The sequence below is a fragment of the Pygoscelis adeliae genome, unplaced genomic scaffold (assembly GCF_000699105.1).
Source record: "Pygoscelis adeliae isolate BGI_AS28 unplaced genomic scaffold, ASM69910v1 Scaffold126, whole genome shotgun sequence".
Lineage (NCBI taxonomy): Eukaryota > Metazoa > Chordata > Aves > Sphenisciformes > Spheniscidae > Pygoscelis > Pygoscelis adeliae.
In genome coordinates, this window is record NW_008824896.1 from 1029794 (window position 1) to 1042909 (window position 13116).

The following is a 13116-nucleotide window of genomic DNA, read 5'->3' on the forward strand; positions in this document are numbered from 1 at the left end:
TGGAGAAGGTGGCATACTCTGATTAAATAGAAGAATTGTAAGTAACAGGTAATTGAGGTGCGTTAATTATCAGAAGCAATAGGAGGGAAAAAGTAAATTTTGGGATCTTGAAGTCAAGTAAACTGGAATTTTATTTCCATCTTCCTGTGTGAGTCAGTTAATACTCTGAATATTGCTCTGGGACCCACAGAGAGAAGGCAATGTACATTTTCCTTGTGTCTTTCTATTTGTTCGTGAGTGGCATAAGTTTCTTTAGGCTGGGATTTGTGCCGATTCCAGCTATTGATAGAGCTGCACTGATGCTAAACCACAAGTGGAGGTGTGGAAAGCTGGGTTTGCACCACCGTGATTTATCACAGCTCCCGACGCAGGAGCTATAAATCAGAACTTCCCTTCCCTTTTAATTGAGGCAATGGATTTGCAGCAGTTTTTTGGTGGGGAAAGGTCTGTGCCTGCAGGGTGACAGTATGCAGAGACAGAAGATAGCCCAAAATTCACCTTGTGTTGCAGTAGGTGGGCAGGAGGTGTTATGGCGGCAGAACATGCCTACCGGTGGACCATCCAGATGTGCCATCCCAGCTGTGCAGTGTGGACCATTCCTCGTTTCTGCCTCTGCATTGTGGCAAATGAACTGGTGGAGCAGATTTGAGGAAAAAGGCTCACCTGGTGCATGAGGTTGGGATTTAGGTGATTTCTGGTTTTGGTGTCTTCTCCGTGAGACCTGTCCCTCTCTCTTTATTTTGCTTGACAGTTGTATGAGTCATACATCAACTCATATGAGTTGTATGACTATGTATATGCATGTTCATCACACACACAACATGCATGTACATAGTCATCCCCAGTTAACACTGTTAAAATGAGAAGATGCTTTGAAAGCAAGTGGTTTCGTCTTCTGTTCTGCTGCTTTGACTTGACATGATAGGATCATGGGCAGGCAGTGGCTGGTGGGATGTAACAAATATACAGAGACGTTTGTTAAGGCTTGGAAGAAAGGCTTGTTTCTCTCTCACTGTTATTTTCATGCAAGACACCGTTTTCTGTTTAGGAGGATTAGAAGATATGCATTAAACAGTGTTAAATATGCTGAGGCAGTTGATGTTTACAGCCCTTGTAGAATTATTCATTAAAATATTAACTGCTAGACAGCCTCTTTTTTTTTTTTAATTCAGTGATTTAGTAGCCCTCTTAAAAATCATGTTGTGTGATTCAGACATTCAAAGACTAAATAAGACAAAACAAAACCACCAAAATTACCCACAAAGGCACTAATTCTTGGGTTTACATTTCTTAAATTGTCATGGGCATGACATGCCTAAGAAATTCAGATGGATTTGTGGAGCGGGTGAGCTGTAAAATTTGACTCAGCTCTCTCCCATTGGCACCAGCAGTTTTCCCTAACACACACCGCTGGGAAGATCTGGAAGGGGCCCTATCCTTCTCCAGGTTTTTGCAGACAATAGATATGTGTGTGCACTAAGCTTTGGTTTACAGAAGCTTTTGGCATGAGGACAAGATGTTACGTTGAAGCGCTGGCTCTCAACTAAACTCTTTTCCCTCCCCATGCCTTTTTTAAGATGTTTTTAATGGCTCTGGTCCTCTGTGGAGGACATGGTTTTGTTCTTGTCTATAAACTTATTCTGGTTTGCTTCCTTGGGCCCCTTGTGTCCAATTTTCTAGCTGAGCAGGTCAAGTCTGCCGTTGCTGCTCTTCTCACTGGCACGTTTAATGTATGCTTTCTCCCACATACGGTTTGCCACGTGATGCTAATTTTTCTCACCTCTGTTCTGAGCAAACCTACAGGTCTGGGGTGACTCTGGGGCTCTGCCTTTCCAGTGCTTTGTCTTGCTCCGTTAAAGGTGCCAATTGGTGGTGTTATTGATAAAACTCTACAAGGATCCAAGCCGCAGCTGCACACCTCATTTTCCATGGACTGCTGGAGAGTTGGTAGCCAGCGTGGTCTTTGATCGCTACGCGTCCTGGATAGATTTCGCCTGGTGACCCAGAGGCAATCCCACGGGCCACCAAGCCCATGACATTTAAAAATTGCCCGATCGGGGTCATTGCATCAATTGTGTTGCCTTTAATTTCATTTTTGATGAGCTTTTCTCATTCAGTTGTACAGGTAGAAGAGCCTGAACTCACTGCAGTGTGACACTGCGATGACAAATGCCTGTCACACTTTGTGTGCTTCATAGATACTGATGGTATCTCTGTTGTGTGTTTTCTGTGTGTTTCAGGAAAAAAGTGCCAGTTCAAATGTAAGACTTAAATCTAATAAAGAGATCCCAGGATTAGTACATCAACCCAGAGCAAAGTAAGTTCAATTTATTTTTTTTTAATTGTAATACAAATAAACGCAGGATTAAGCAGTATCTGAGAGATTCCCAATTATTGCCTAGCGAAAACCAACTGGTGGTTCCAGCAGCCCTAAAACCATGCTCAATGTAAATAAAATAGGTAAGGTCGCCTGTGTCCTGATACCAGTGACTCAGCCGGGCGGCGCTTGTGCCGGCATCCCTGCAGCCTCCTCTCCTTTGCACAGCTAAGATGCAGGACTTAAAATGTGTGAGATGCATCTTGCCATGCCTTCTAGGAGTACCATACTGTGTTATTTCTCAGCTTTCCATACAACTTACACATAAACAAAATTTTATATGCCCTAGTGTTCCTAAATACTATCGGTTAAGTTCCCAGGGAAGTATTTGCTAGCTCTTGGCTTAGGTTAGCAGCTGTACTGCCTGGGATTAGGAATGGTAAGCTTCTTCCATTTAAAACGGTCAAGTTGTTTCTTAAAATGAGGGTTGTTTTGTAGCTGAGCATTTCTCCATCCTTTGCTCGCAGTTCTGTGCTGTACCGTGGCTGAGATCAGCTAGCGTTACATATGCCGTGAATTACTTAACTCCTGTGACAGAGCTGGTTGTTGATATTAGTAACTCGTTTCTTATCTAAATCACCGTTACATTTTAATCACTAATTGGATTGAAAATAACAGATTACATGGAGCCATATATCGGGTTTGTAATGAAGAAGTGATAAAGCTTTACTGTTGGATTTTGAACAATAGTGGAAATGCTGTTCTTTATGCTGTGCCTTCAGGGCACTTATTAACTTAAACTTGCTGCATACCAAGTGCATTGTACATGGTTTCAACTCTGGAAACTTCAGTAATTTCCTAATCAACGGACAGTATAATTCAGCCTCCTTTCAAAAGGAAAAATCGAGCACTTCAGATGTAATTGCAAAGAAGTTCACGGTAGGGAGGTGGAGGTAAAATCACCCTTCAGCAAAGCTGTACTTCATTATTGTGGCTTGGTCCTTCCCAGCAGGGTCAGAGATGTATTTAAGATGCTCTAACAGGAGGCTAATCAGCCTGGGCTAAAAAAGGGACATTTCTTTTGGTGGGTCATCTCTTCTGGTGCATCCAAGGCAGAGGGACTGCTTGGGGTCGGGGGTCCATTCTTTCATCAAACTCTGATTCTAAAAGTCACCACAGAAATCAAAACTGACCTTTATTCACCAAAAAAACCTAAAGATGGCATGTTGGCGAGGTGAATGTTTCTGTCGCAGTCCTGCAAAAATAAGGAAACATCTTGGAGAGTTACAGAATGTAACATTAGGTTGTTGGGTAAAACCTCTGCTGTTTGCCCAAGCCTCTGCTGTTTACCCAATGTACCACTGGATTTCTCTTTATAAAGTGGCTACATGTATTTGAGTTGCTAATTACCAAGTCAGCAAATATCTGTTATCATGCGCAATTTTTTTTTAAGGTTTATCATCTGAAAACCATGACAATTCTGATTGCAATGAGGGGTGGCATTGGGTGGAATGCTAAAAGAGCAGAAATGAATAGATAAATCATTAGATACATCTTGTAGGACCGTTCTTGTAGAACAGGTGTTATTTCAAAACAAAACATGGACTATGTACCAAATTACAATTTTATGTACAATGGAAGGAGTTTTAAAATGTTGGCTGTAAAAGTAAGGTTGTGAGGGCTCTTCCCATTTGTAGGAGGATTTAGATTTTTACATCTAGAGCCCAGGACTCTAAAACCAATGTACGCAGGGAGTCAGCAGTAGATTTATGGGGGTCCTTGACAGAGGTCAAGGGGTTAGTCCTTCCTCTTCACACTGAATGCTGGTACCTTCTGTGCCTTCATGGGGCTTCATCCCCACACCCTGCCCCGAGCTCTTGGGCACTTCCTCTGTTCATCCTCAAAACTAACTCTGCTGACATCTTTAACCAGAAAAGTGATTACGTATGCCCCATTAAGTACATTGAGACATGGTCACAGTAACACAGCCTGAGTAACACAGCCTGAAGCATAAAATGAAAGAAGTACTATTTCATACCATTTTTACCCTGCTAGATCATGGAATCATAAAATGGTTTGAGTTGGAAGGGACCCTTAAAGATCATCTAGTTCCACCCCTCCTGCCATAGGCAGGGACATCTTCCATTAGATCAGGTTTCTCAAAGCCCCGTCCAACCTGGCCTTGAACACTTCCAGGGAGGGGGCATCCACAGCTTCTCTGGGCAACCTGGTCCAGTGTCTCACCACACTCATCATAAAGAATTTCTTCCTTATGTCCAGTCTAAATCTACCCTCTAATCTCTTAGTTTGAAATTGTTGCCCCTTGTCCTGTCACTACAGGCCTTTGTAAAAAGTTTCTCTCCATCTTTCTTATAAGCCCCCTTTAAGTACTGAAAGGCTGCTAGAAGGTCTCCCAAGAGCCTTCTCTTCTCCAGGCTGACCAACCCCAACTCTCTCAGCCTTTCCCCATAGCAGAGGTGTTCCAGCCCTCGGATCATTTTTGTGGCCCTCCTCTGGACCTGCTCTAACAGGTCCATGTCTTTCCGGTACTGGGGACCCAGATGCAGTGCTCCAGCTGGGGTCTCACCAGAGCGGAGTAGTGGGGGAGCATCACCCCCATCGACCTGCTGGTGATGCACCCAGGACGCGATTGGCTTTCTGAGCTGCAAGCACACATTGCTGGCTCAATGTCCAATTTGTTACCCACCAGTATCCCCAAGTCCTTCTCGGCAAGGCTGCTCTCAATCCATTCATTACCCAGTCTGTACTGATAACTGGGGATAAAGATCCCATCTTTTGGCAAAATACGTTTCATTGGCCTGCCATGAAACGTCTAAAAATGCATTCTCATGCCTTCTGATGCGCTTCTTACAAGGAAAATTAAATCCACGTTTCTATCTGGGGAGAGCTTTTTCTTCTGGAGGCATACCCAAGGACTCTGCTTAGGTTCAGTGGTTTTCTGACTCTTCCAGGTGTTCATTAACTCTGTCAGTTCCCCACCCTGCCAAGGATCTTATAATTTTACACAGATCCTCAAAATACACACTGTGTCAGCATTTGTATGTGTGTGTGTTGCATCTCTAAATCGTAGGGCAATTTTACTGTCCAGACAGACTTTTCTGAATATCATGGCCTGCAAGGGCTTTAGGACCTCCTGTGGGACTTTTCACGTATGTGGCAACACAATACTCCTTTCCCCCCCCGCCCCCCTCCTTCCTTTAGTTTCCTTTTAAATTATGGTTGGGGTGAGTCACTACAGTATCATCTCATTTTATTAGAAACTGGATCTATGATGTTGCAAAGGCACAAATATGTTTCTACTGCTTACCTACCCAGAAAGGGCTGTACTGCCCTAAAACCCCTCTCCAAGACACCTGAATATGCAGGTGACAGGGTCAGCTGCCCCAAAGAAGCATTTTTTTCCCCACCTCAGGTGGAGGTGGGAACCTGAGGGACAGGCAGACAGCTGGGGACAAAAACTCCCACAGCCACTGAAAGGTGAATTGTTCCCTCTCCTGAATTACCAGCTTCAGGTTTTAATGCCACTTCTGTGACCTTCTTTTCTGAACTGAGTCTTCATTTATGTCCAGCATAAGCAAATCATAGTATATGTTCATCCCGATAGCAAGTGAAGTATGAATGCTGAGCTTTGTAGGAAAGTGCAGCGTGTTGTTGGGCACTTGGGAAAAGTATTAACTCATTACGGCTGAAAGGATCATGCCGAGGAAGAGGAGTCTGGGGTGGGAATTCAGCAAGCTGAACCAGCTTTTAGTGTCGGAGGAAATCTCTGAGAGCTGTGTCCCGTTCTAACCATTTGGCATCACTGTTAACACTGACACCAGTCTGCCATCCTTCCTTTTTTTGTCTCACATTGAGTCCCTGGAGCTTTTCTCCAGCCCCCTGTGGGCTCAGGCGCTCCTTCCTGCTGTGGTTCCAGAGGATGCTCAAGCTTTACCTTCCCGGAGGGATATCATTATTTCAGGAAGGAGGCTCTCACCACCCCCTAACATAAATAAAGCAGACACACCCCAAATACCACCTGCCATGCATCTTCATCTTTGTCTCCTCATCCTTCCCTTTGCATCCGACCTTCCTGTATTTTTAGCTTGCAGGTCCCCCTTGGGGAAGGGCCTGTTGTCTTGTGCCACCATCAGCGTTTTACAGACAACAAATAAGAGTATTTTCCAGCCGTCTTCACTAATGCAAAATCGTATCACTAACCCTGAGCCTCTTGGTGCTGCAGAATTAATTGAAGTGAATAATCTGCTGGGTCCGCTCAGGGAGCAGCAAGGACCACCTCTTGGGGAGGGGAAGGACCAGCCTGGGCTTGTAGATGTTCCTGGGTGTTGAGTGCAGAGCCCAGCTGTAGCAGGGCAGGCAGATCTTCCAGTGCGAGGCTTTAACCTCATATTGTAGGCATCTCATTTTGTGGTGGTGAGGTTGGCAGCCTTGGAAGACCTGTCTTGACACAGAGGGGGCTCTTACTGGCCCAAGGAATGGTAGCGAGCTATTAAGTTTCTGCAACCTGCCTGGAAAAGGGAATAGTCTCCTCTGGATGCACGCAGGTCCTAGTTACCATCCCAAGTGCAGCACGCATACACAGAACTAAATGCAATAATTTTTCTGTGGGCAAACCAGAAAAAGGAAAGTAGACGAAAGTGTAAAGTGGTTTATTTTTCACAGTGGTGAAAGCTTACAGCTGAGTCCCTCAACAACCCTGGACTGCAGCGTCAGTATTTTAAAATGGAAGAAATCCTGTTGGTACTGATACTCTTCCTTTGCCTTTTAGCATGCACATCTCTGAAAGCCAACAAGAATTCTTCAGAATGCTTGATGAAAAAATTGAAAAGGTAAGACACAATAAAGTAAATATATGTTTTCACTTGTTAATTAAATGGGCTATTTGGATCAAGTCTAGATCTCAGCCTTTGCTTATACCTTGAGCTGATGTTCACTCACCAATATACTCTTTACACTTCATATTTTGGAGTGGTGTATCTTATTTAATACTTGATATTAAATATTGGCTTCCCCAATTGGAATAATTTGTAGTGTTGGGTTGCAGAGTAGGAGGGAAATTTTTACTTGGATGACTCCGAATTTCTGCCATTTTTGCCGACACTCCTGGTCTTAGGAGTTGGAGTGCTACAGCAGGTGAATCTCTTATTTGTCCCAAGCAACAAATTTGCTACACTACTCTAAAAAAAAAAAAAAGTCATGAAAGCAAAAAGTTAGATAAAGGGGAAGAGTAAAAGTGAGGAGGAGTTTGTAGATTCCTGAGGAGAGTATTTCTATACCAGTATTTCACAGGAGTAAGATTTTACTTAACCTATATGCATTTAAAAGTAGAATTTCTACATATCCATAATATAGCTACGTCTCCTTTGAATAAGTGCATTCACCCTTTAAATATTTAGATGCTTTTTGTGGATATCATCACCTTCCATAATGTCAAACACAGAATCTCCAGTGAAATGGATTTTCCAAAGATCTATCTTATCTACACACCAGACTATCTGATGGCTGTATCTAATTATGAATTGAGGTTAGTTTTTGTTTTCGAGATTTGTTTCAGGACAGTAATACCATTCATTCACCAGCTGCCACATTGAGATGCAGTTGACCGTGTCTCCTCGCTGTTTGGACTGTGCTCTCAGATGCTTGCAGGTGTTCTCCAGGGCTCTTGTACTAATTTATCTTCTAGATCAGGAGATTGCCTATTTAGAGGAAATACACAGTTTTATCTGTCAAAGAGAGAAAGATGGCTTCCGTGCATTTCAAGCTGCTGACAGTTGATGGGATTGGCAGGAGTTAATGTGCAGCTGAACATGGTATTTGCTCTCTCTGGGGACCTCGTGTGCCTGAGGAAATAGTCTTCCTAAGAGAAGTTTTGGGTTTTTTAATTAATCTTTGCCCACAATACATTGTTTTTCTAGGTATCCGCCACAAGTGCCAAAAAGATTGGAAAATATGAGGGGTTTTGTTTGATCCCTAAATAGCATTTTGAGTCCCTCCTCCAGGGAAATGGAGGACAGCAGTCGAACAATTAAAAGAATTATATCACTGAGCAGCTCACCAGTTATGGCTGAAATAGTCTGCAGAAGTGGGGGGCACTGCCTATGGTTGATGAGGTCCCAAAACATGTTGTAGTGTTCATGGTACATGGTAACCGTGGCCATGAGTAGCATTGGATTTGTAATGGAGACATGCTGTCCATCATTGACTCCATGGGCTATGTCTACAGAAACTCTACAGTCAGAAGCAAAACATCCCTCAACTTGCGTTGAAATCCCAAGGGGTATTAGGTCACCTAATACAAATGAGTAACAACAACTCTAATGTGTGTGCTACGAATTAGAGAGGAAAATTAAATGGGCCTTTGGGACTCAGCAAAACGATTAAACGGACAGGAAGGTCAGCTAAAATAAAATTTCTGCAATCAAAGTGTGAAATAGAAAGAACACAGGCTGATGTTTCAGCAACTGAAAATATGAAGTGTTTATGAATCCTGGAGATCAAAAAAAGCCTTAATGAAATGGTCTGGAGAATTTCTCTGAAAGTCTAGCCCCTGTCGGTACCCCAGCACGCGCCTGTGTTCCTGGCTGCCCGTACGAACCTGAACTGCCTTCTGCAAATGCCACCCAAAGGTAAAAAACAGAATGTCAGCCCCAACGCATGGAGCTTCTGTCTACCAAAATTCAGTGTCAAAACACTGTGAGGCATTCAGAGGGAGACATCTGTTCCTATCTCTGTGTGAGTGTCTGTCCCTGCTCAGAGAGCTAGAGCTGAACTTGCATGTATGGAACTGCGTGTGATTATGGTAATTCAATTCATAGGGTTTGTTGCAAGGAAGAAATACTGAAACGAAGGCTCGGCACTGAATGCTGAGGTAGGACTGATTGAGAATGTAAAAGTCAGCCGCGCACACAGGTTTAGATGTTGGTTCTGCTAGAGTCAACCCAGTCATTTCAGAAGCCCCAGAATTTGAGCTAAAAAAACCCCAAAAACCTGATGAGAAGCTAGAGATATAAAGTTATGTGGGAGGTTGGGAGTAGCTGGGTAGAGTTAAGCAGTCGACAGCACAGGAAACAGTAGTTAAATGTCATGTGTATATGTCATGTATATATGTCATGTATATGTCAGACCATGGAGCACTTCTTGTGATGGTGTTTCCATGGCATAGGAACATGCATCCAGACAGATAGGAACCAGGCGATTAAAAGGTTGAACAAATCTCAGCGCAGCTGTGGGATGGTTTTCAGATGGTGGGATGCTGGTGTAGTGGTAGAGGGTGAGCACAGCTTCAGTGCAGCACCGAGGCTGGATGTGCACCACACTGAGAGAGAAGAGGAAAAGGAAAGACCAAGTCACCTGTGGGCAGCACAAGGCCCTGAGAGTTGTGGCAAAAGCTGGCTCAGAAATGCGTCTGACATCTGTCAGGAGCTGCAGCGAGTCCTCTCGGCGTTTCACACTCGCTGAAGTTACTGTGAGTAGAGTCATGGGCTTTGCTTTTGGAGACAAAAAGGCACATGCATACGGAGTTTGGGAAGAAAATGGAGCAGAGACAGGCAGCTCACCTGGTGACAGCGTTATCATCATTTTTTGAAAACGGGGCTTGCCTAAAGTCATATAAATATATTCCAGCAGAGGATAAGCAACAGATAATAGCAGCAATTAAGCTTGAGGAGAGAGTCCCCCCCCGAGTAAATTAGAAAGACGTTGGTCAGATGTGCAAGTGATTTGCTTGAGCTGAGAAATCAAGGCAGAAATATGACTTCGGGAACCCAAGAAGGAAGCAGAGAGCGACTGACACATCCCTCCTAAAGCAAACGCAGCCACCGCCAGATAAATCCGAGATCTGCTGCGTGATGCCCAGAAGAGGAGAAATGGGCCCCACCAGCCGGGACGGGGAAAGTCGCTGCACTCATCAGAGTGTGATAAATGTTTTTTAAATACCATCTCTGATAAAGAAGATAGTGTGTCCCACTAACAGTGTCCCTGTCTGCATGACACCTGGTGTTTTCTGCTGGCTGCAGTGAGAAAGTATAGCAAAGTCAGGCCATTTGTATTGGTATTCAGGCAAATAAATTAGTTACCTATGTTCTCACTAATCTAATAGTGCAAGGACTAATTTAGTTAGATATTGTATATGGATTCACAAAGAGTTGATGTGAAACACAGTAGAATTACCATATCTCTCCTAAAATTTCTCCAGTCTTCCCCCCCTGCCCATCTCAACTTTATTTGGACCCTGATTGTGCAGGACCACGCGCAAACTCCACCTTACCCCCTAAGAAGAAATCCCATTAATCGAACAGGATGACTCAGAGCGGAGAGTTAATCCTGGGCACAGTCTTTGTAGGCTCAAGTCCACAGACTTGAGGGGGCCTTGTCCCACCAAGGCTTCCATGAAAATACGAAATAAAAGCAAAATTAGAAGCTGTGATGTATAAAATGTTGAATGTGGAAAATTTACCCCATTTAGCACTTGCTGGTGAAAACATTTTGATAATGGCTATCACGGAAAATGGTCTGAAAAATGACTGCTTTCTCTGAATCCTAAATATGGAGTAGTAAAACGATCATCAGAAATTATTTCCTTTAAATATTTATTATTACTGTAGGCTGTGACACAGTGTGTAGGCAGCTGTCTCACTGTAGGAAAAAATACCAAGGCTGAGGTATAATTGAACAGTTGACAAGCAATTTATGGGATTATATCAGGGGATTGTACCCCCAGAAGAGAAGCATCTCTGGCTTTGTGGTTTAAAAAAAAAAAACAAACCAACAAAACAATCCAGGTAAACTGTACCACAGGAAATCATTACTGGTCCCATCATCATAAGCTGTTTCCTATATGGCTACAGTGGTTCATAAAAAATAATCACAATGCAAAGATGCTCATGGAAAAAAAATGAGATTAAAAAACGTCAGAGCACATGAAAATGTCTTGCTGTGAGCTCTCATGCAGCTGGTGGATACCCCAAGCCCAGGGCATTGTGTTTCCGCTGCCACAGGGCATGTCACTTTGGGTCGAGAAATAACTTGGTCTTGAACACCGGCGCTGGTGTCGGGGTGGGTTTGCAGGGGTTTCTCCGCCAATCTGCACACCTGGCCACCAGGAGTCAGGTTGGAGACTGCTGGTTTGTTGTTGGAGAGATGGGAAAGATGCCTGGTGGCAACTTGCTCCGTCCCCTCGTTTGTAAAACTGGGCATGAAACGCGGGAGGAAGACACAATGCAGTTCCTTGTAACTTATTTAAAGTGCTGTTAGAAATAGGGGGGTTGCTAACCGAAACATATGCAAGGGCAGAATTATTAGGCTAAAACTCATTAGCAAAGTGGATTGCTCTTAATGACTCTTAATTTTTCTCTAACAAAATAAGAAACGAACAAAAATGAGCACAGTATACAATTATTTAGTGCCGCCTCCTGGCATTTTCTTCCCATCCTTTTTGCGAGTGCTGTAAACAAAACCAGACTGATAAAAAGGGTTCCCACTGCAGAGCCAGGCTAATGTTTCCCAGCACCGGGCAACTCCTCTGAAAGGGGCCACTGTGTCCCGCAAGCTCTTTCAGCCGTCGCAGAAGAAAGGGCTGCTTGGTGCAGCTCATTTCCCTCTCCCGGGCCGGCCGGCCGCCTCTTCCTCCGCTCCTTGCCAGGGCCGGGGCGTGAGGATGCTGGTGCCAAGCTGCAGAGCCATAGCGGAAGAAGCATCTCCTGAGCTGCCTTCTCTCCCTCTGCAAGTCCGCCAGCTGCACAAAAGGCTGTTGAACTGGGAAGGCTTCTGCATTCAGGCGGCATGGGGTTTTCTTTATTGGCCAGTCACCCGCAACAATGGGGAAAAGGGCTTTTCCTGTGATTGTTTTTTTTTTACTTCATTTTTTTTTTCTCTAAAAGGATATCATCAGCCATGATGCATGCCCTGGTAGGGGCATCAGGATAGTAGTGCTTTCTAGATGCAGCAAGAGGAGAGAGCAGGGGAATGAGCCCTTCTGGTTTGGGTACAAGCAGCAGGAAAGGCGCGTAAGGCTTTTTTTAGTTACCTTAAATTCACACATTTGTGTTAAGGCGTTTCTGTGGACATCTACCAAAGTTGAAAGTTGGATTTTGAAACTGCAGGGGAGGAAGACAGGATTTCACAGGAATTGCCTGGACTTGGATGCACATGTTCCCATTCTCATCTTCCTCGGTGTAGTTCATTTACACTCTCAATCATTAAAACTTATTTAATAGCCCATGCTATCAAGGGCTATTAAAGGGTGGCCCGTGCATTCCTGTTATCAGCTGCACGATCTGTGCCTGTCGCTCGTCTGGATGTGGGAGCCTGCTCCCCTGGGCAGCAGGGGACAGGGTTTGGCCAGCAATCATGCATCCTCATTTTCCAGCCACCATGCTACTCTATTTGGGGGTTGGGGGGCTTGTCACTTTCCCTGCTTTCTTCTTTTCCTTCTTGATACACATCTGCTCCCAAAAAAAACCCCACTATAACTTTGGTCTGCACTCAGATACTGCTGGAGCTCCTCTACTCACGTCGTGGAGCTTATAGAATCATAGAATCATTAAGGTTGGAAGAGACCTCCAAGATCATCGAGTCCAACCATCAACCCAACACCACCATGCCCACTAAACCATGTCCCTAAGCGCCTCATCTACCCGTCTTTTAAATATCTCCAGGGATGGTGACTCAACCACTTCCCTGGGCAGCCTGTTCCAATGTTTAACTACTCTTTCAGTAAAGAAATTTTTCCTCACATCCAATCTAAACCTCCCCTGGCGCAACTTGAGGCCATTTCCTCT

At 44.2% G+C, this 13116-nt stretch overlaps 1 protein-coding gene across 1 annotated transcript in view; it reads left to right on the top strand.

Annotated features, from left to right (window-relative positions):
* LOC103917499 (chromosome unknown open reading frame, human C1orf21) overlaps positions 1 to 13116 on the top strand; it is an 81748-nt gene that overhangs the window by 60785 nt on the left and 7847 nt on the right. Inside the window, exons 3-4 of the mRNA XM_009324639.1 lie at positions 2241 to 2317; positions 7107 to 7167. Coding sequence (XP_009322914.1) covers positions 2241 to 2317; positions 7107 to 7167 — 138 coding nt within the window. The remainder of the gene's footprint in view (positions 1 to 2240; positions 2318 to 7106; positions 7168 to 13116) is intronic.